Source organism: Pleurodeles waltl, chromosome 7, assembly GCF_031143425.1.
Source record: "Pleurodeles waltl isolate 20211129_DDA chromosome 7, aPleWal1.hap1.20221129, whole genome shotgun sequence".
Classification (NCBI taxonomy): domain Eukaryota; kingdom Metazoa; phylum Chordata; class Amphibia; order Caudata; family Salamandridae; genus Pleurodeles; species Pleurodeles waltl.
Genome location: NC_090446.1, coordinates 174,669,779 through 174,684,924, shown reverse-complemented (window position 1 = coordinate 174,684,924; position 15,146 = coordinate 174,669,779). Strand labels below are relative to the sequence as shown.

At 42.2% G+C, this 15,146-nt stretch overlaps 1 protein-coding gene across 4 annotated transcripts in view; it reads right to left on the bottom strand.

Annotated features, from left to right (window-relative positions):
* SLC35C2 (solute carrier family 35 member C2) overlaps positions 1-15,146 on the bottom strand; it is a 128,895-nt gene that overhangs the window by 37,987 nt on the left and 75,762 nt on the right. For 2 of the 4 annotated variants that reach the window (XM_069243489.1, XM_069243490.1), the window contains 2 exons: positions 4,973-5,141; positions 4,110-4,193 (listed from right to left, as the gene is read on the bottom strand). In XM_069243489.1, coding sequence (XP_069099590.1) covers positions 4,110-4,193; positions 4,973-5,141 — 253 coding nt within the window. The remainder of the gene's footprint in view (positions 1-4,109; positions 4,194-4,972; positions 5,142-15,146) is intronic. The other 2 variants (XM_069243492.1, XM_069243491.1) reach the window with 1 other exon arrangement.

Sequence of the window (15,146 nt, the reverse complement as noted above, 5' to 3'; positions counted from 1 at the left end):
AATGCAGTTGTCGTTCTCAGGTTTTTGATGAATGCATACTCAGGAGACCCTCGGCAAAAGGTTGAATCAACTATGAAGCTATCCTAGACCATCCGCCCTCCTGCTTAAACAGTGATCTTCCTTATTTAATACCTCGTCATGATCTTCTTGAGTGCCTGGCTTCAGCGGTGTCACAAAAGGAGTGATCAGTGGGGGTAGTGGAGAGTTGGAGGACCCAATAGGCAGGGTGTTAGGGGGTGATCCTCTACCATCATATGAGTATGTGAATTATTGTCACCTGTCCCTTGGCTCTACCAGAATGGGCAAAGACGTTGAGAGAAGGGCCACCAGAGTTTGCGAGATAGGTATCAGTGAAACTGCAGGATCCTTCTGGTCAATAACAAGCCCCCCAATTCATTTGAGTCTTCATGATGGCATCCAGAGTCAAAGGCCTAAGAGGCTAACCTCTTTGTTTAACGCTCTGAATAAGAACCTCCAGGGAGTCTACCCTACTTATCACAGCAGCAGTGAAGTTTGCTAATTTATTACCCAACCAGATAAACTTGCTAGCTATGTCCAGGTATGGAATTGAGGACCCTAACTAAGGATGTGCAGCACCATATGCTGTCAGGCAGGATTCCTGAGCAGCTTTACTCTTCCTACGCTAAGGACATTTTTGTTTTGTCGAAGGAGAGGAGCAGTGTGAATCAAATGGATTAGGCGCAACCCCTAGTATTACTATTTTATAAGGAACAGCCACGGTACATGGATTTCCCTCCCTCGTGCATACCTGCCGCAAAGAAAAGCTGGAATTGCAGTTCACCTCAGATGGACCTCTAGGCTCTTACCCAGGGCGTTTCCCGGAAACAAAGTTCATAGCAGAGCAAAACTGCTCTTTAACAGAGCCAGCCTCCGTTTGCCTACTCCATGTTTCAGGTCTATGTAGTGGTCCATGCGTGTGCATGCATCTTTGCTACCATGCGCTACAATTTTCTAAAACCTGGTATTATCTTTTTTTTTTGCCACATGTATAAGATCTTTCCAATTGGCCTCATTCCATTCTCTTTGTGCCAGAGCAAGCACATTCTTATACTCTGACCTGGGTTCTCGGACGGCCACATTATTTTTTGTTTTTAAGATCATTAGGAGTTGTCTCTTAGCCACTCAGCACTCCACTGAGAACCGGGGTTCAATGGGATTTTTCCCTGGGTTCCACCATTAGCATTTTACATAGTAGTTTTAGTTAAATAGCCTTTTAATTTCTTAGCTAAAGAGTGGTAGACACAACAGCTGTTATCGGAATACTAAGAGGGAGGCTAGCCAACATAGGGAGATGGGCTATCTCAGAATGTTGTATTGATCTTGCCCAAAATGTCCTGTCTTGCATTATCGAGGGCCACTTGACTGTTCCACGATTAATCCCGATCAATGGTTGTATGTGTTGGGTCCACTTCAGAAATCCAAATCTCAAAAAGAGTACCTGCCAGCGTTAGAGTGGGTAGTGATCACTATCTTCTCGGTTATCCACTCAAATGCATTATTCTGTCCCAGTGTGCTTAATACCCAATATATAGTCAATTTTTGACTAAGCGGATCCTTTATTATAAGTGAATGAGCTAGGGCAATCTGGTTCCACCTTACCATTACAGGCTCGAAGGCAATGTTCTGTTGTCAAGTAGGTTCCAAGAAACCTGTTATGGATTCATAAAAAAAAAAAATCTAGGAGTGCCGACGATCTCTTAACAAAGATTGCAAAATTACATCATGATAATTATGCTAAAATATGGTGGGGTCAAAACGGTGAGGTTACTGATGCTATACCGGTCAGAAGAGGTGTGAGGCAGGGATGCATATTGCCATTCACCCTTTTCTCGTCGTATGTGAATGATGTGGTACAGTAACTACAGAAATATAACCACGATTCTCCCAGGCATTGTGGGTCCCCGATATCGGTTTTACTCTTTGCCGGTGATACCATCTTAATATCTCAAACAAAGAGGGGCCTGCAGAGTCTACTAAACAGCTTCAGTGATTACGGGGTAACCAAACGCTGCTAGATCAATATAGGCAAAGCAAAGTACATGGTCATAAAACCACACAAGGCCTTTAAACGGAATTGAGTAGTGAAGGAGCAACAATTACAGCTGAACTCTAAATTGCCTTGGAAACCCCACATAAACAAATCTAAAACAGTCTTTGCCCAAAGCTCCATGGCTGTTATAATGAAACTCCAAGCCTTAATATCTAATGCAGTTTCCCTATACCTAAAGGTATATAAGCACAAAGCCCAGACAGCAGCACGTTATGGGGCAGAATTGTGAGGGAATAAATAATTTAGGTAAGCTGATGGTGGGGTAAACAAGTACATACCATTAGTATGCCTTTCTAGGAGCAATCCCAGTGTACAAAGATATAGAAATTAGGAGAATTAAGCACTTAGCTGCTCTGAGGTCCCTACACTTTCGATACGGCTGTGGGTTAAGCAATAACTTGTTCACTATATGGATAGGCTAATGTAATTGATGAGAATAGACCACTTCTCTTCACGCCCATGGTTTCGCCATGTCCAAGCGTGGTACGATAAAATGGGCCAAGGCATCTTTTGGAGCAATCCGAACTTGTTGACTGACCACAAGACCCTTTTGAAGCTAAGTTACTGGAGTTATATATTGAATAGGCTTCATCACACTTTAGGAATGGGCAGGCTTTCAGGGCAATTTGTTTCTGTAAAGCCCAGCGAGAGATTTGAAATGAATATGGATAACATGCAGCCCCAACTTGCCAAAACCCTGCATATTGAGTTTTGTTTTGGCAGTCTTTTTATTAACTCTTTTACAGCGAAATGGAAACAATATACTCTTGCTGGCAACTGGACAAATTGCACTTTACGCACTTTAAAAGCAAAGTAGGATATTGCACACAGCATGTTGTTTTGGCCAAAGTATGCTGTTCCTAAAAAAAAAAAAAGTGGATCCGACCACTTTGTTGTAACTTATGATTTAGGAGACACCTGGGTGCACTGAGAATCCTACAAGCTGAGACTACACCCCCTTTGGTTTATGGCCTTAGTAGATATCTGTATGCAGTGGACCTCAAAAGGAAAAAGTGGGGTTTGAATTTTTAATTTGAAACAAGTGCTAAAGCTGATGCTTGGGGCCTTATCTTTCCTTTTATAGATTTTATGTGTTTTCGTATTAGGATAGCAAATGCTTTATATTGATACCTGTACTAATTGTTATGGGATTATTGGAATTTCTGCATGTGTGTTTATGGTTTTTAACCGAAATAAAGCTTAACTAACTAACTAGACTTTCTTTTAAACACAACAGCACTATAGTAAATTGTAATAGAAAAAACAAGTGGTCAGCCAGAAAACTTATTGCACAGTGATTTCTGTCATCAGCCCAGTCTCTTTCAGCCACTGACGGACGCAGTCTGGCACACTCTTGGCCGGTCTTCGCCAGGGCACGCACCCTGCTCAGAAATCTCTCATATACACCAGATATATTTTTAGTAGCTGGCTAGCAATCTGTAAATGTTAACTGCAGGCTGAGGCAGTGGAGAAAGAACTAAACTGAGCACAGCAGACTAATGATAAAGTAAGATGGGTGAAGTAAACAGGATCCAATAAAGTGTGAGCAGCAAAAGAGGCGCAGTGGTGCACTTTTTGTCTTATTTACTGGCATGTTTTCTGAAAAGGGCCATACAGTGGCATGATCACTACAATCAGGGAATAAAAGCTCGACAAAAAAGTACTAACAGTAAAACACAGTTTCTTTGCAAAATTCTTATCTTTTATGCTGAACAGTAATCAATAACTAGTCTTAGGCAGAGATCGTGGCATCCAGATGCTAATGGTCTAACCCTCCTCTAGCAGTTTATGCCATTACCAATTTAGGGCCTTATTTACAATTTGGTGGACAAGATACTAAGCTACAAAAATAGCAGATTCCCATGGTACTGTATTCCAACTGCATTAAACTCTATGGAACTTGTAATGAGGTGGACGGGATATCCACCATATTTTGACAGAGTATCCCGTCCTCCAAATTCAAACTCCCTCCTCCTCCACTCTTTGCTAGTCAATTAACCCCGCTCCCACCTCACGCTGAACAATATATTTCCAGTACCTTCAATAGAGACAAACAGTGGAAACAGGCTGAGGAACATAAGGGGCTGAAGATGAAACATGGCGTCAATGGGATTCTGCAGACCTACATAGATAAAATTTTAAAAAACAGGTAAACAACAGAATTCTATTCTACATACACATCCTTTGAAAATACCGAAATAACAGTTTGAAGCAACTTCATAGTCTGGCCTCACTTTATTTCTAGCCTCCAGAACATTTGTTGGATTTCTATTTCCCTTTGCCTATTCCTATTATGTTCTGGATCCACAATATACCTAACCCACGTCCTCAAAAAACTAGCTTGCACCATTCTCCATGGCACATTTGCAATTTCTACTTTATGGGCCAAATCCCCTCTCCGTTTCACACACCCTCGTGACTGACCACCCCAAAATTCTTCCTTCCCTTACCTCTTCATACCCCTACTGAACCACAGCATTTCTTATAATCCACCAAACTGCTACACCTCATTTCTTGTCACCAGAACACCATATTTTCAATTACACACTTTTCCATTGCAGATAATTGTTGTCAGTCCAAATGGCTATATTGGAAGCAACCACAATACAACACCAGAGTAGACTAGGTTTTCAAATGACAAGCCCTACAAGTTGCCCCGATGACATGCAGCTAGATGGCAGATGTAACCTGCCAAAAATGGCCAGTAAGTGCAGTTCCTGAGAGAGCAGAAGGTACATAATTCATAAGGGAGAGCTAGATAATGATGTGTTAAGAACGAGGCCAGGCTATAAAACACAATCCTCTCCTCTTTAGCATGCTTCCACAGCACTATCTTGCGCATTATTGCGATCAAAATTCAGCACATAAAATTACAGGAAGTCCTTGTAGAGATGCACTCACCCAGCTCCTCCTTCTGCATTAGGATCTGGGTTAGGGTCCAACGTATACCACCTAAAAACGAAGCCAAGAGTACTAGCACAAAGCCTTCAACGTTGAATTGTGTGGACTCATAAGTGAACATGAAGAGGCCTCCAGCAATTAGTACAACGACAAGGATTAGAACTGCCCGCTGTAACAAAAAAAAAAAAAGGCAGTATGAAGACACGTTCATAATAAAATATTACGCAACTGACTTCATGAAGGAAACCCTCAAAACCCATTTAGCATCTGCCTTCCAGCAGAAGGGCCTCACAGTCATACTAACTAACAAAGTGTAAAAAGAGACTTTCAGAAATCTGTCTGCATTAACTAGCATCAGGGGATCCCTTACAGAAGTAACAATATTTTCGAGCTTCAATGGAAGAAACTTACGTAACTTGCAATGAAATTGGAGTGCGAGATCTAACAGAGTAATAGGCTTCACAATAATGTCATCTTATTTACTTACTATTGCAAATATCTCAACTCTCGAACTACTTAAGTGGGCAACTTACCTGTTCGCCACGATACAAGAAATCTGTGAACTCTGTTCCCAGGAAAGAAAAAATAGCGCATCCACCCCAAATGACAGAATGGGACAGCAAGAACCATTTGAAGAACAAAATTGGTCTATAGAGATTCATAATGCAACTCACAAGACAACTCTTGCTTCCATCAACTCTTGCTTCTATCAACATAAATTGGAATGCCCCTGCAGAGAACCTTGAATCGAAAGGTCAACATATTTTTGTAACAAACACATTCTCTGTACATTTATTGCTTTACAAGAAGGTCACAGCTGTATCACTTTAAATCTCTATTCTTGCTTCTATTCTTAACAGATGGGGGCTACCAGGAACGCCAGGGTAGACTAGAAACCGCTTCTTCACGTTTTAATGTAAAAATGTGGTTGCAGCTGCTAACATACAAATGTGTCCCTTCAGCTTTGTCACCTCACTCACTGTTATGCACAACCACCACACCCACCAATTATTAATATTACATTGCCTTATCTGTAAATCAGAGTTTATATATTAGACAGGAATGAAGGGTAGGCAGACATTGGTACTCAGAAACGGCTTAAGGTCTAAAAAATACCAGAATTACCACAAATATTTCCTTACATGCTCATTAAATTCTCTTTTATTGCTAAATGATATACCTGTTTTTCATTTAATAAATGGATAGCAAAGCATATTTCAACACTAACATCAATTTTAAGAACCAGTCTATCACTCATTTAGTTGGTACATTTTTATACAACATTAGGTATGGTTGCTATAAATTATTCAGTATCTTCTATCAAGAGACATTAAACATTTATGACTGTAAGCTACTTGTTAATTATGAACAATGCCACAATAGTTTCTTGAAGCAAAAAGAAAGAAAACAGTGTGCCGAGCAAAAAAAAAAAAGGTTACAATTCAGCAGAAGAAAACATGTTTTTATCTCTTGCAAAACCAAGATAAATATTAGGTTCACCTAATCTACATGGAGGATGCCGGTTGAAAGAACAACAGACTTAACTCTCATGGAGTGATACAGCACAAGTGTATTTTTTTAAATTAGAAAGAGTGCTTGTGGATAGCCTAGTGCATCACTCAAAGGAACTTAATAGAAGTAAGAAATGCTCTTCACTGTTGCTAGGTAGTTGTATGAAAAGAGTGAGTAGTGAGTGTCACTTTTGTATTTAGTCAAACTGCTGGGGTAAGTGGGCGAATAGGCCATATAGTATACTGGCACTTTATATATGCCATTTAGATTAAACACTTTAAACTATGCTACTGATCAATATATATATATATATATATATATATATATATGTGGAAAATGTCACTTTCTCAGTTTACATCTGTTCGTGGCATGTAGTGCTGCAGATTCACCTGCTATGCATATCCCTTCCGACATCTAGTGTTGGGATCCCTTCCGACATCTAGTGTTTGGCTCGGAGTGTTACAAGTTGTTTTTCTTCAAAGAAGTCTTTTCGGAGTCACGGGATCGAGTGACTCCTCTCGGTTCCATTGCGCATGGGCATCCACTCCATTGTTAGATTGTTTTCCCGCAGAGGGTGAAGGAAGGAGTGATAGAGTATACAGAAATACAAAGAGATGTCCACGCAAATGTAAATGTATATACATATGTACAAATGTTTGTAACTTAAACGACTACAGGCTTCCGGGGAGGAGGGAGGGTGCATGTGAATCTGCAGCACAACATGCCACAAACAGATGTACACTGGGTAAGTGACATTTTCCGTTCGATGGCATGTGTAGCTGCAGATACACATGCTATGCATAGACTACAAAGCAGTTAGTCCTCCCAAAAGCGGTGGCTAGCCTGTAGAAGCTGAAGTTGTTTGAAATAACGCTTTTAAGACAGCTTGGCCTACAGTGGCTTGTTGCTGTGAAAATGCATCAACGCTACTTTTGTAACTGTATGAGGGGTTGACCATGTAGCTACTTATATCAACCATTGGTATATTTCCTAAAAAGGCCATTGACGCACCTTTCTTTATTGTAGAATGTGCTTTAGGAGTGATTAAAAGTTGTCTTTTTGCTTTGAAATAACATGTTTGTATACATCTAACAATCCATCTTGCTAAACCTTGGTTTGATATGGGATTGCCTGTATGTGGTTGTTGGAAAGCAACAAGAAGTTGTTTTTCTAAAAACTTTAGTTCTGTCTATGTAGTACATAAGAGCTCTTTTGAGATCTAGAGTACGAAGAGCTCTCCCTGCCACAGAATCTGACTGTGGAAAGAAGACTGGCAATTCCACTGCTTGATTGATGTGAAATGGAGACACTACCTTTGATAGAAATTTGGGATTTGTTCTTAGTACAACTATGTTTGTGCACTTGGAAAAAAGGTTCTTCAAGAGTGAATGCTTGTATTTCACTAACTCTTCTTAAAGAAGTAATATCTACAAGGAAGGCGACCTTCCATGTTAAAAAATGAATTTTACAAGAATAAATGCTTTCAAAACATGGTGCCAGGAGTCTGGTCAGTACAATATTTAAGTTCCATGATGGAACTGGTGGTGTTCTGGGTGGAATAATGCATTTTCATCCTTCCATGAAGGCTTTGATAACAGGAACTCTAAATAGAGAAGTATGTTGAATAGTCTAGTCTGTAAGTATGCAGATACTGCAGTTAGGTGCATCTTGATGGATGAGAAAGCTAAATTTGATCTCTGCAATTGAAGTAAATAGCATACAATATGTTGTATAGATACTGTAAGTGGATCTATGCTCTTAGATTGACAATAGTAGATAAAGCTTTTTCACTTTTTGCGTAGCACTGTCTAGTAGTTGGTTTACGTGCCTGTTTAATTACTTCCATACATTCTTTTGGAAGATTTCAATAACCAAATTCTATGACCTCAGGAGCCAAATCGCTAGATTGAGAGAATTGGGGTTTGGATGCCTGATTTTCCCTTTGTTTTGTGTTAACAAATCTGGTCTGTTTGGGAGTTTGGAGTGTGGTACTACAGATAGGTCTAATAGTGATGTGTACCAAGGCTGGCATGCCCATGTTGGTGCTATGAGTATCATGTTGAGTGATGTTTGACGTAATTTGTTGACTAAAAAGGAAAGGAGTGGGAGAGGAGGAAAAGTGTAAGCAAATATCCCTGACCAATTGATCCATAGAGCATTGCCCTTGGATAGGGGATGTGGGTGCCTGGATGCGAAGTTTTGGCATTTTGCATTTTCGCTTGTTGCGAATAGATCTATGTCTGGTGTTCCCCACTTTTGAAAGTACTTTTGAAGTACTTGGGAGTGAATCTCCCATTCATGTGTCTGTTGGTGATTTCAGCTGAGGAGATCTGCTAAATGAATGTCTATCCCTGGAATGTATTGTGCTAGTAAATGAATTTGATTGTGAATTGCCCATTTCCAATTTGTTGGGCTAGAAGGGACAGCTGAGATGAATATGTCCCTCCCTGTTTGTTGAGTTAATACATGGTTGTCATGTTGTCTGTTTTTATGAGAACATCCTTCTGTTTGAGAAGAGGTTGAAATGCTTTAAGGACAAGGAAGACAGCTAATAATTCCAATTGGTTTATGTGTAGCTACTTCTGTTTGGCATCCCATTGCCCTTGAATGGTCTGATTGTTTAGGTGAGCTCCCCAACCGATCCTTGATGCTTCTGTTGTGATTATGGACTGAGGCACAGGGTTCTTGAAACTATTCTACTATTCTACTTCATTAAATTGCTACGATTCCACCATTAAAGGGACATATGTGTTTGGCGGTCCATCAACACTAGATCTTGAAGTTGACCGTGTGCTTGTGACCATTGTTGTGCAAGGCACTGTTGTAGGGGCCTCATGTTTAGTCTTACATGTGGGACAATTGCTATGCAAGATGCCATCATTCCTAGAATCTTCATGATAAACCTTACAGTGTATTGTTGATTTGGCTGTATGAGTGGTATTAAATTTTGTAAAGCTTGTATCCTTTGTATATTTGGATACGCCAAAGCTAGTTGAGTATTTAGGATAGCACCTAGGTACGGTTGTACTTGTGCTGGTTGAAGGTGTGATTTTTGGTATTTAGAGAGAACCCTAGTGTGTGCAGAGTTTCTATCACATAACGAGTGTGGTTTTGGCGTTGTGCAACATTGCTTGATTTTATTAGCCAATCTTCTAGATTTGGAAAGACATGGATGTGTTGTCTTCTTAAGTAAGCTGCAACCACTGCTAGATACTTTGTGAACACTCTTGGAACTGTTATGCCAAATGGGAACACCTTGAATTGGTAGTGGTTTCCTGCTATGACAAACCGGAGGTATTTTCTGTGAGCTGGGTAGATGGGTATGTGGAAATTTGCATCGTTGAGACCTAGAGCAGTCATAAAGTCTTGTTTTTGCAGTAGTGGAAAAAAATCTTGCAGAGTTACCATGAGAAAATGTTTTGAGGGGCCTGAGGTCTAATATGTGCCTGAGGGTCCCATCTTTTTGGGAATTACGAAGTTTAGCGAGTATCCTCCTGTTCCTTGTTGGGACTGTGGAACTAATTCTATTGCTTGCTTTAACAGTAGAGATTGTACTTCTTGTTGTAACAGAACTGTATGTTCGGGGGACAACCTGTGATATCTTGGCGGAATGTTTGGAGGGGTGGATATCAATTTCTGGCAATAGCCATTGCGGATAATTGATAATACCCAGTTGTCTGTGGTGATAATTTGCCAAAGAGAGTGTAACTGCAGTAGTCTTTCTCCCAAGGGAGGGAGGGAAGTCACTGTTTGGGTTGTGCTGTTTGTTTAGAGATTTGGAATTTACCTCTATTCCTTAAGTATTGACCTCTATAGGATCCTCTAAACCCACATCGTTGATACTGGGTTTGTTGTTGTTGCTTTGCTTGGGAGGTGGAAGCCTCTGAGGATTGTGGTTTAAAACCTCCTCGAAACTGTGGCCTGCGAAATAAACCTCTATATGGGGTGGTGTATAAAGCACCCATTGCTTTCGCAGTATCGGAGTCCTTCCTCAGTTTTTCAATAGTGGTGTCCACTTCCGGGCCGAAGAGGTGCTTTTTATCAAAAGGCATGTTAAGTACAGCCTGTTGAACTTCTGGTTTAAAACCAGAGGAGAGCAGCCATGCATGTCTTCTGATTGTGATGGCAGTGTTTACGCTACTTGCAGCTGTATCAGCAGCATCAAGGGCAGATCTTATTTGATTTTTGCTAATCGCTTGCCCCTCTTCTACTATATGCTGTGCCCTCTTTTGGTGCTCTTTTGGGAGATGTTGTATAATGTCCTGCATTTCATCCCAATGGGCCCTATCATCCCTGGCTAGATGTGCCTTAGAATGAGCAATTCTCCACTGATTTGCCGCCTGTATAGCAACTCTTTTTCCTGCTGCGTCAAATTTTCTGCTCTCTATCACGAGGAGGTGCATCTCCTGAACACTGGCTATTTGCCCTCTTTCTTGTTGCACTGACTACCACGGAGTCTGGAGGGACCTGGTGAGTAATGTAATCTGTGTCAGAAGGTGCAGGCTTATACTTTTTATTGATTCTATGGGTGATAATCCTAGATTTTACAGGCTCACAAAAAATTTGGTCTGCATGTTTAGCCATGCCTGGTAACATTGGGAGACTCTGGTACCCGGAATGTGTAGAAGATAATGTATTAAATAAGAAATCTTCTTCCAATGGCTCAGAATGCATGATTACCCCATGATAAGCTGCTGCCCTGGATACGACTTGGTTGTATGCGTGGTATCTTCTGGTGGAAAATGTTTTGATGGGTAAATATCTGGATCATTATCTGGGATGGGATCAGGGTCATAGAGATCCCAAGGGTCTGCCCTACTTCCCTGTGAATATAACAAATGTGTTGGAGAAGGCATTGGTGGTGGGCTGTTGTGAGGTGAGAAAGATAATTGTGGAGAATTAGGTGAACTATGAAGAAGTATTGGCTTTTTCTTCTGTTTTTGCACCTTTGCTGGTGGCCGTACAGAGTCCAGTTCCTCTTGGAAAGCCAGCTTTCTTTTTGTTTTTAAAGGAGGTGCAGTGACAATTCTTCCTGTCTCCTTATGTATATGTATTCTGGATTGTTTCTCATCCATGATTTGTAAAATTGGTTCAATGTTAGGCTCTTCCTCAGAGGTTTGATGCGATTCTCTCCGAAGTGTGTTGTTTTTTCGGTTCAGAAAAGGTAGTGGAAGGTCTCGGCTCTAAGCCGACTTCCAAATTTTCGACTCTGAAGAATGGGCTTTTTTTTACTGGAGCCCGAAACGGTGCCTTTGGCAGATTTACTCAACTCCAAACTAGACAGAGGAGTGGCCTTTTTCAGCGCCGACCCCGAAGGACGGTCGCCAAAATTCTTTTTTCGGGCCAAACCATGGCCTTCCGGCAGTGGTGTACCCAAGGCCTTTAAATGTTTTTTGTGCAGGGGTGTAGGGGCAGACATACTCACATACTGTCCAGCTGTGATGGGTCTGTCGTCTTCAGACTCTTGTTCAGAATCTGTGTCTCGGATGGAGACTGCTGTCTGCGCCTGCTCTTCTTCAGCGACGTCAAGATGTTCACTGCTTTTCAACGCTATTTCGAGTCTTCTGGCTCTGCGATCTCGGAGGGTCTTCTTTGATCGAAATGATCGGTAGGCCTCACAATCTTCCCTCCAATGGCGAGGAGAAAGGCACAAATTACAAACCAGTTGCTGGTCTGTATAGGGGTACTTCGGGTGGCACAGAGGACAGAAACCTGAATGGAGTCCGATCCATATGGCTTTCCAGGTGGTAGGCCCGAGTCGGGCACACGCGCCACCAAGGGCGGGAAAAATAAAAGTTCAGGCAGTACTACCAGTTCAATGCTAGATGGAGAATGCGATCAAAACAATACTGACGAATAAGGTTTTCTGTGATTTTCCGAATCGAAATCTCGGAGCGAAAGAAAACACGTCCGAACCCGACCGCGGAAAGAAAACAATCTAACAATGGAGTCGATGCTCATGCACAATGAAACCGTGAGGAGGAGTCACTCAATCCTGTGACTCCGAAAAGACTTCTTCGAAGAAAAACAGCTTGTAACACTCAGAGCCCAACACTAGATGTCAGAAGGGATAAGCATAGCATGTGTATCTGCAGCTACCCATGCCATCGAAATATATATAGCCCCTATGAGCCCTCCTTTAATCCTGCGCAACAGTGACCCAAGTTCCACAGTAACCTTGCTGCACCTGGAATATAGATCAAGAGGCACATTTGACCTGCTAAACCGTGGGAATATTCTATGGTTGTTAGGACAGCTTCCCGAAACCGCAAATCTTACCTCAGCAGATATGGTCTCAGTGGCATTTATCCCTCCCTTGGCACCCTAGACGAATGAAGTAACCAAAGTGACCTGGACCTCAGCAGAGGTAGCTGAGCAAGTGCTTGGAGTAGGTACTACACTCAGGAGCTGGGGGATACATATAACCCGGCAATACACCCTGCTTATCCATATCCTTTATTAAATCGACAGGGTGGTCAAGGGTCTCAACCATCACGCAGTGCTTACAAGACTTCAAGAAACTCTGTTGGCATGGCATGGCATGGCCCAGTACAGCATCTCTGCCCTGCTCTGGGGCATCATCCTTCTCTAACGACAGGAGCTGGTTACCCAGCACACTGAGCATAGGATCAAGGCAACCATGATGGGACGGGTTAAAAATCAGCAACGATGAGGACAAGTCTAATTTTGCAATATGTTTCTTTGAATATTAATGGGCTTCTAGACAAACTGGAGGATAAGTGCCTACTCAACTACCTAATGTCATTCCAGATAATAATGCTGGAAGAGACTTGGAGAGAATCCCCACCTCCAATTACAGGATATGTGAGTTATGTCCCGGTAACAAGAAGGGCTCGCTTTGGGCACTTGAGTGGTGGACTCCTCACATATCTCAGTGTAACAATGAAGGGGCGCTATCATACGTCCCCAGTCATGTACAGTAACCTGTTGACAGTTCTTACTGTGACACAAGGCCCCTCCACCCTCCATCCAGCCCTAATGAATATCTATATCCCACCGGGAAAAACTTACAAGTTAGAAGCTGCACATCAGCTGAAAAAGAATATTGAAGAACTAGTCAATGACGTTCCATACCCCCAACTGATCCTAAGTGGCAATTTTAACATGAACCTGCTGGGATCTGAACCTTCTGACGAAGCCACTTTGGCGCAGAACTTTCTCTGGCAGATACCGGACCAAGTTCTACCTGGAACTTGTAAGGGGGACAAACTAGGGAAACAACTCATAAAAGATCTTGAAGCAATGGGACTCCGATCTGCCAATGGCTGCTACTGTATGGGCCAACCCCCTTCATTTACATTTATTTATCAAAAAGCACGATTAATATTAGACTATACAATTTTATCCCTGCCCTCTTCGGCCGAATTCTGAAATTTCAGGTAACAAGCAGTGGGGAGAGCGACCACTTACCTCAAGAGCTGCATTTTACTCACCCAATCGAACATCACGAACCTCTGGACATGTTGCAGCAGGCCACAAATGTATATAATGGGAGGCAAATTAAATGGTCCTCCAAGACCACTTCTGTGCTGGCAGAGACAAACAAGCGAATATGGTCCCTTAAATTGAACCTCGCAGACCCTGAGCAAGTGCCACAAACAACCTGGGACGAGTCTGTAGTAGAGCTTCTGGCATCCTACCCTCAGCAGCTTCATGGAACAAGACCCTACAGCTTACAAAACCCCTCATCAAGAAGGTATACAAAGACACTGAAATGGAACTTAAATTCCGCCCTTCGCCATCTTCAGAAAAAACCTAGGAATGGGGCCTTGAGAGCACTGGTATCTACCTCCAGAAAGGCCTATATAGGCAACCTCAGGACACATCAAAGAGACAAGGCAGCTGCGCTAACAGCGAAACTCTTGCACGCATCAAAGACAAATCGGCATGCACAGTTCTGGAGGCTTATAAACAGCCTAAGCTCTGAAACACACTCACACTCCCCCCCCCCCCCCCCCACCCAAATGAATAATATCTCTGAGCCCACCTGGTATCAGTATCTCTCATACCATTTTGGCCTGTCAACCAAGCACCCTGTAGGTGAGGCAAAAGCATCAGCCTGTACCTCCACCGGCTCTCCAAAACAACAATGCAGCTGCTTCTCGGTTCCCTCAGAAACAGCGGGGATGAGAATTATTAAGTGCCGGACTGAGGGAGCACCGGGACCCAATGGTATCCCTGCCGCCCTGTACAAAGAGTACCCAGATTATTGGGCAAAACATCTCTCGACACTCTACAAATTGCATTCTTGCTACCAACGTCATCCCTCAAGCATGGACAGGCTCAACTACCACCCTCATCTATAAAGGGGGCCCGACTAACGATCGAGCAAATTACCGAATAGCAGCACTCCTAGATGTCGAATCAAAACTCTTTGCAGGAATTCTCTTAGAAGAGCTCGAAACCTAGGCTAATGTCATCAACCTGAGCCCATTTAATCAAACTGGATTCTCAAAAGGGGTGGGCACGACTGCCAATCTTATGGCTGTCACACTATTATTTGACCAGTGCCAACATGCCAAGAAGAATTCCCTCTTTCTTTCATTTATATACTGTAAAGCTGCATTTGATAGAGTAGAAAGAGGGAAACTCTGGTTTAAACTCGCAAGTTGGGGCATTCCTTCCCAGTTGTTGAAAGCAA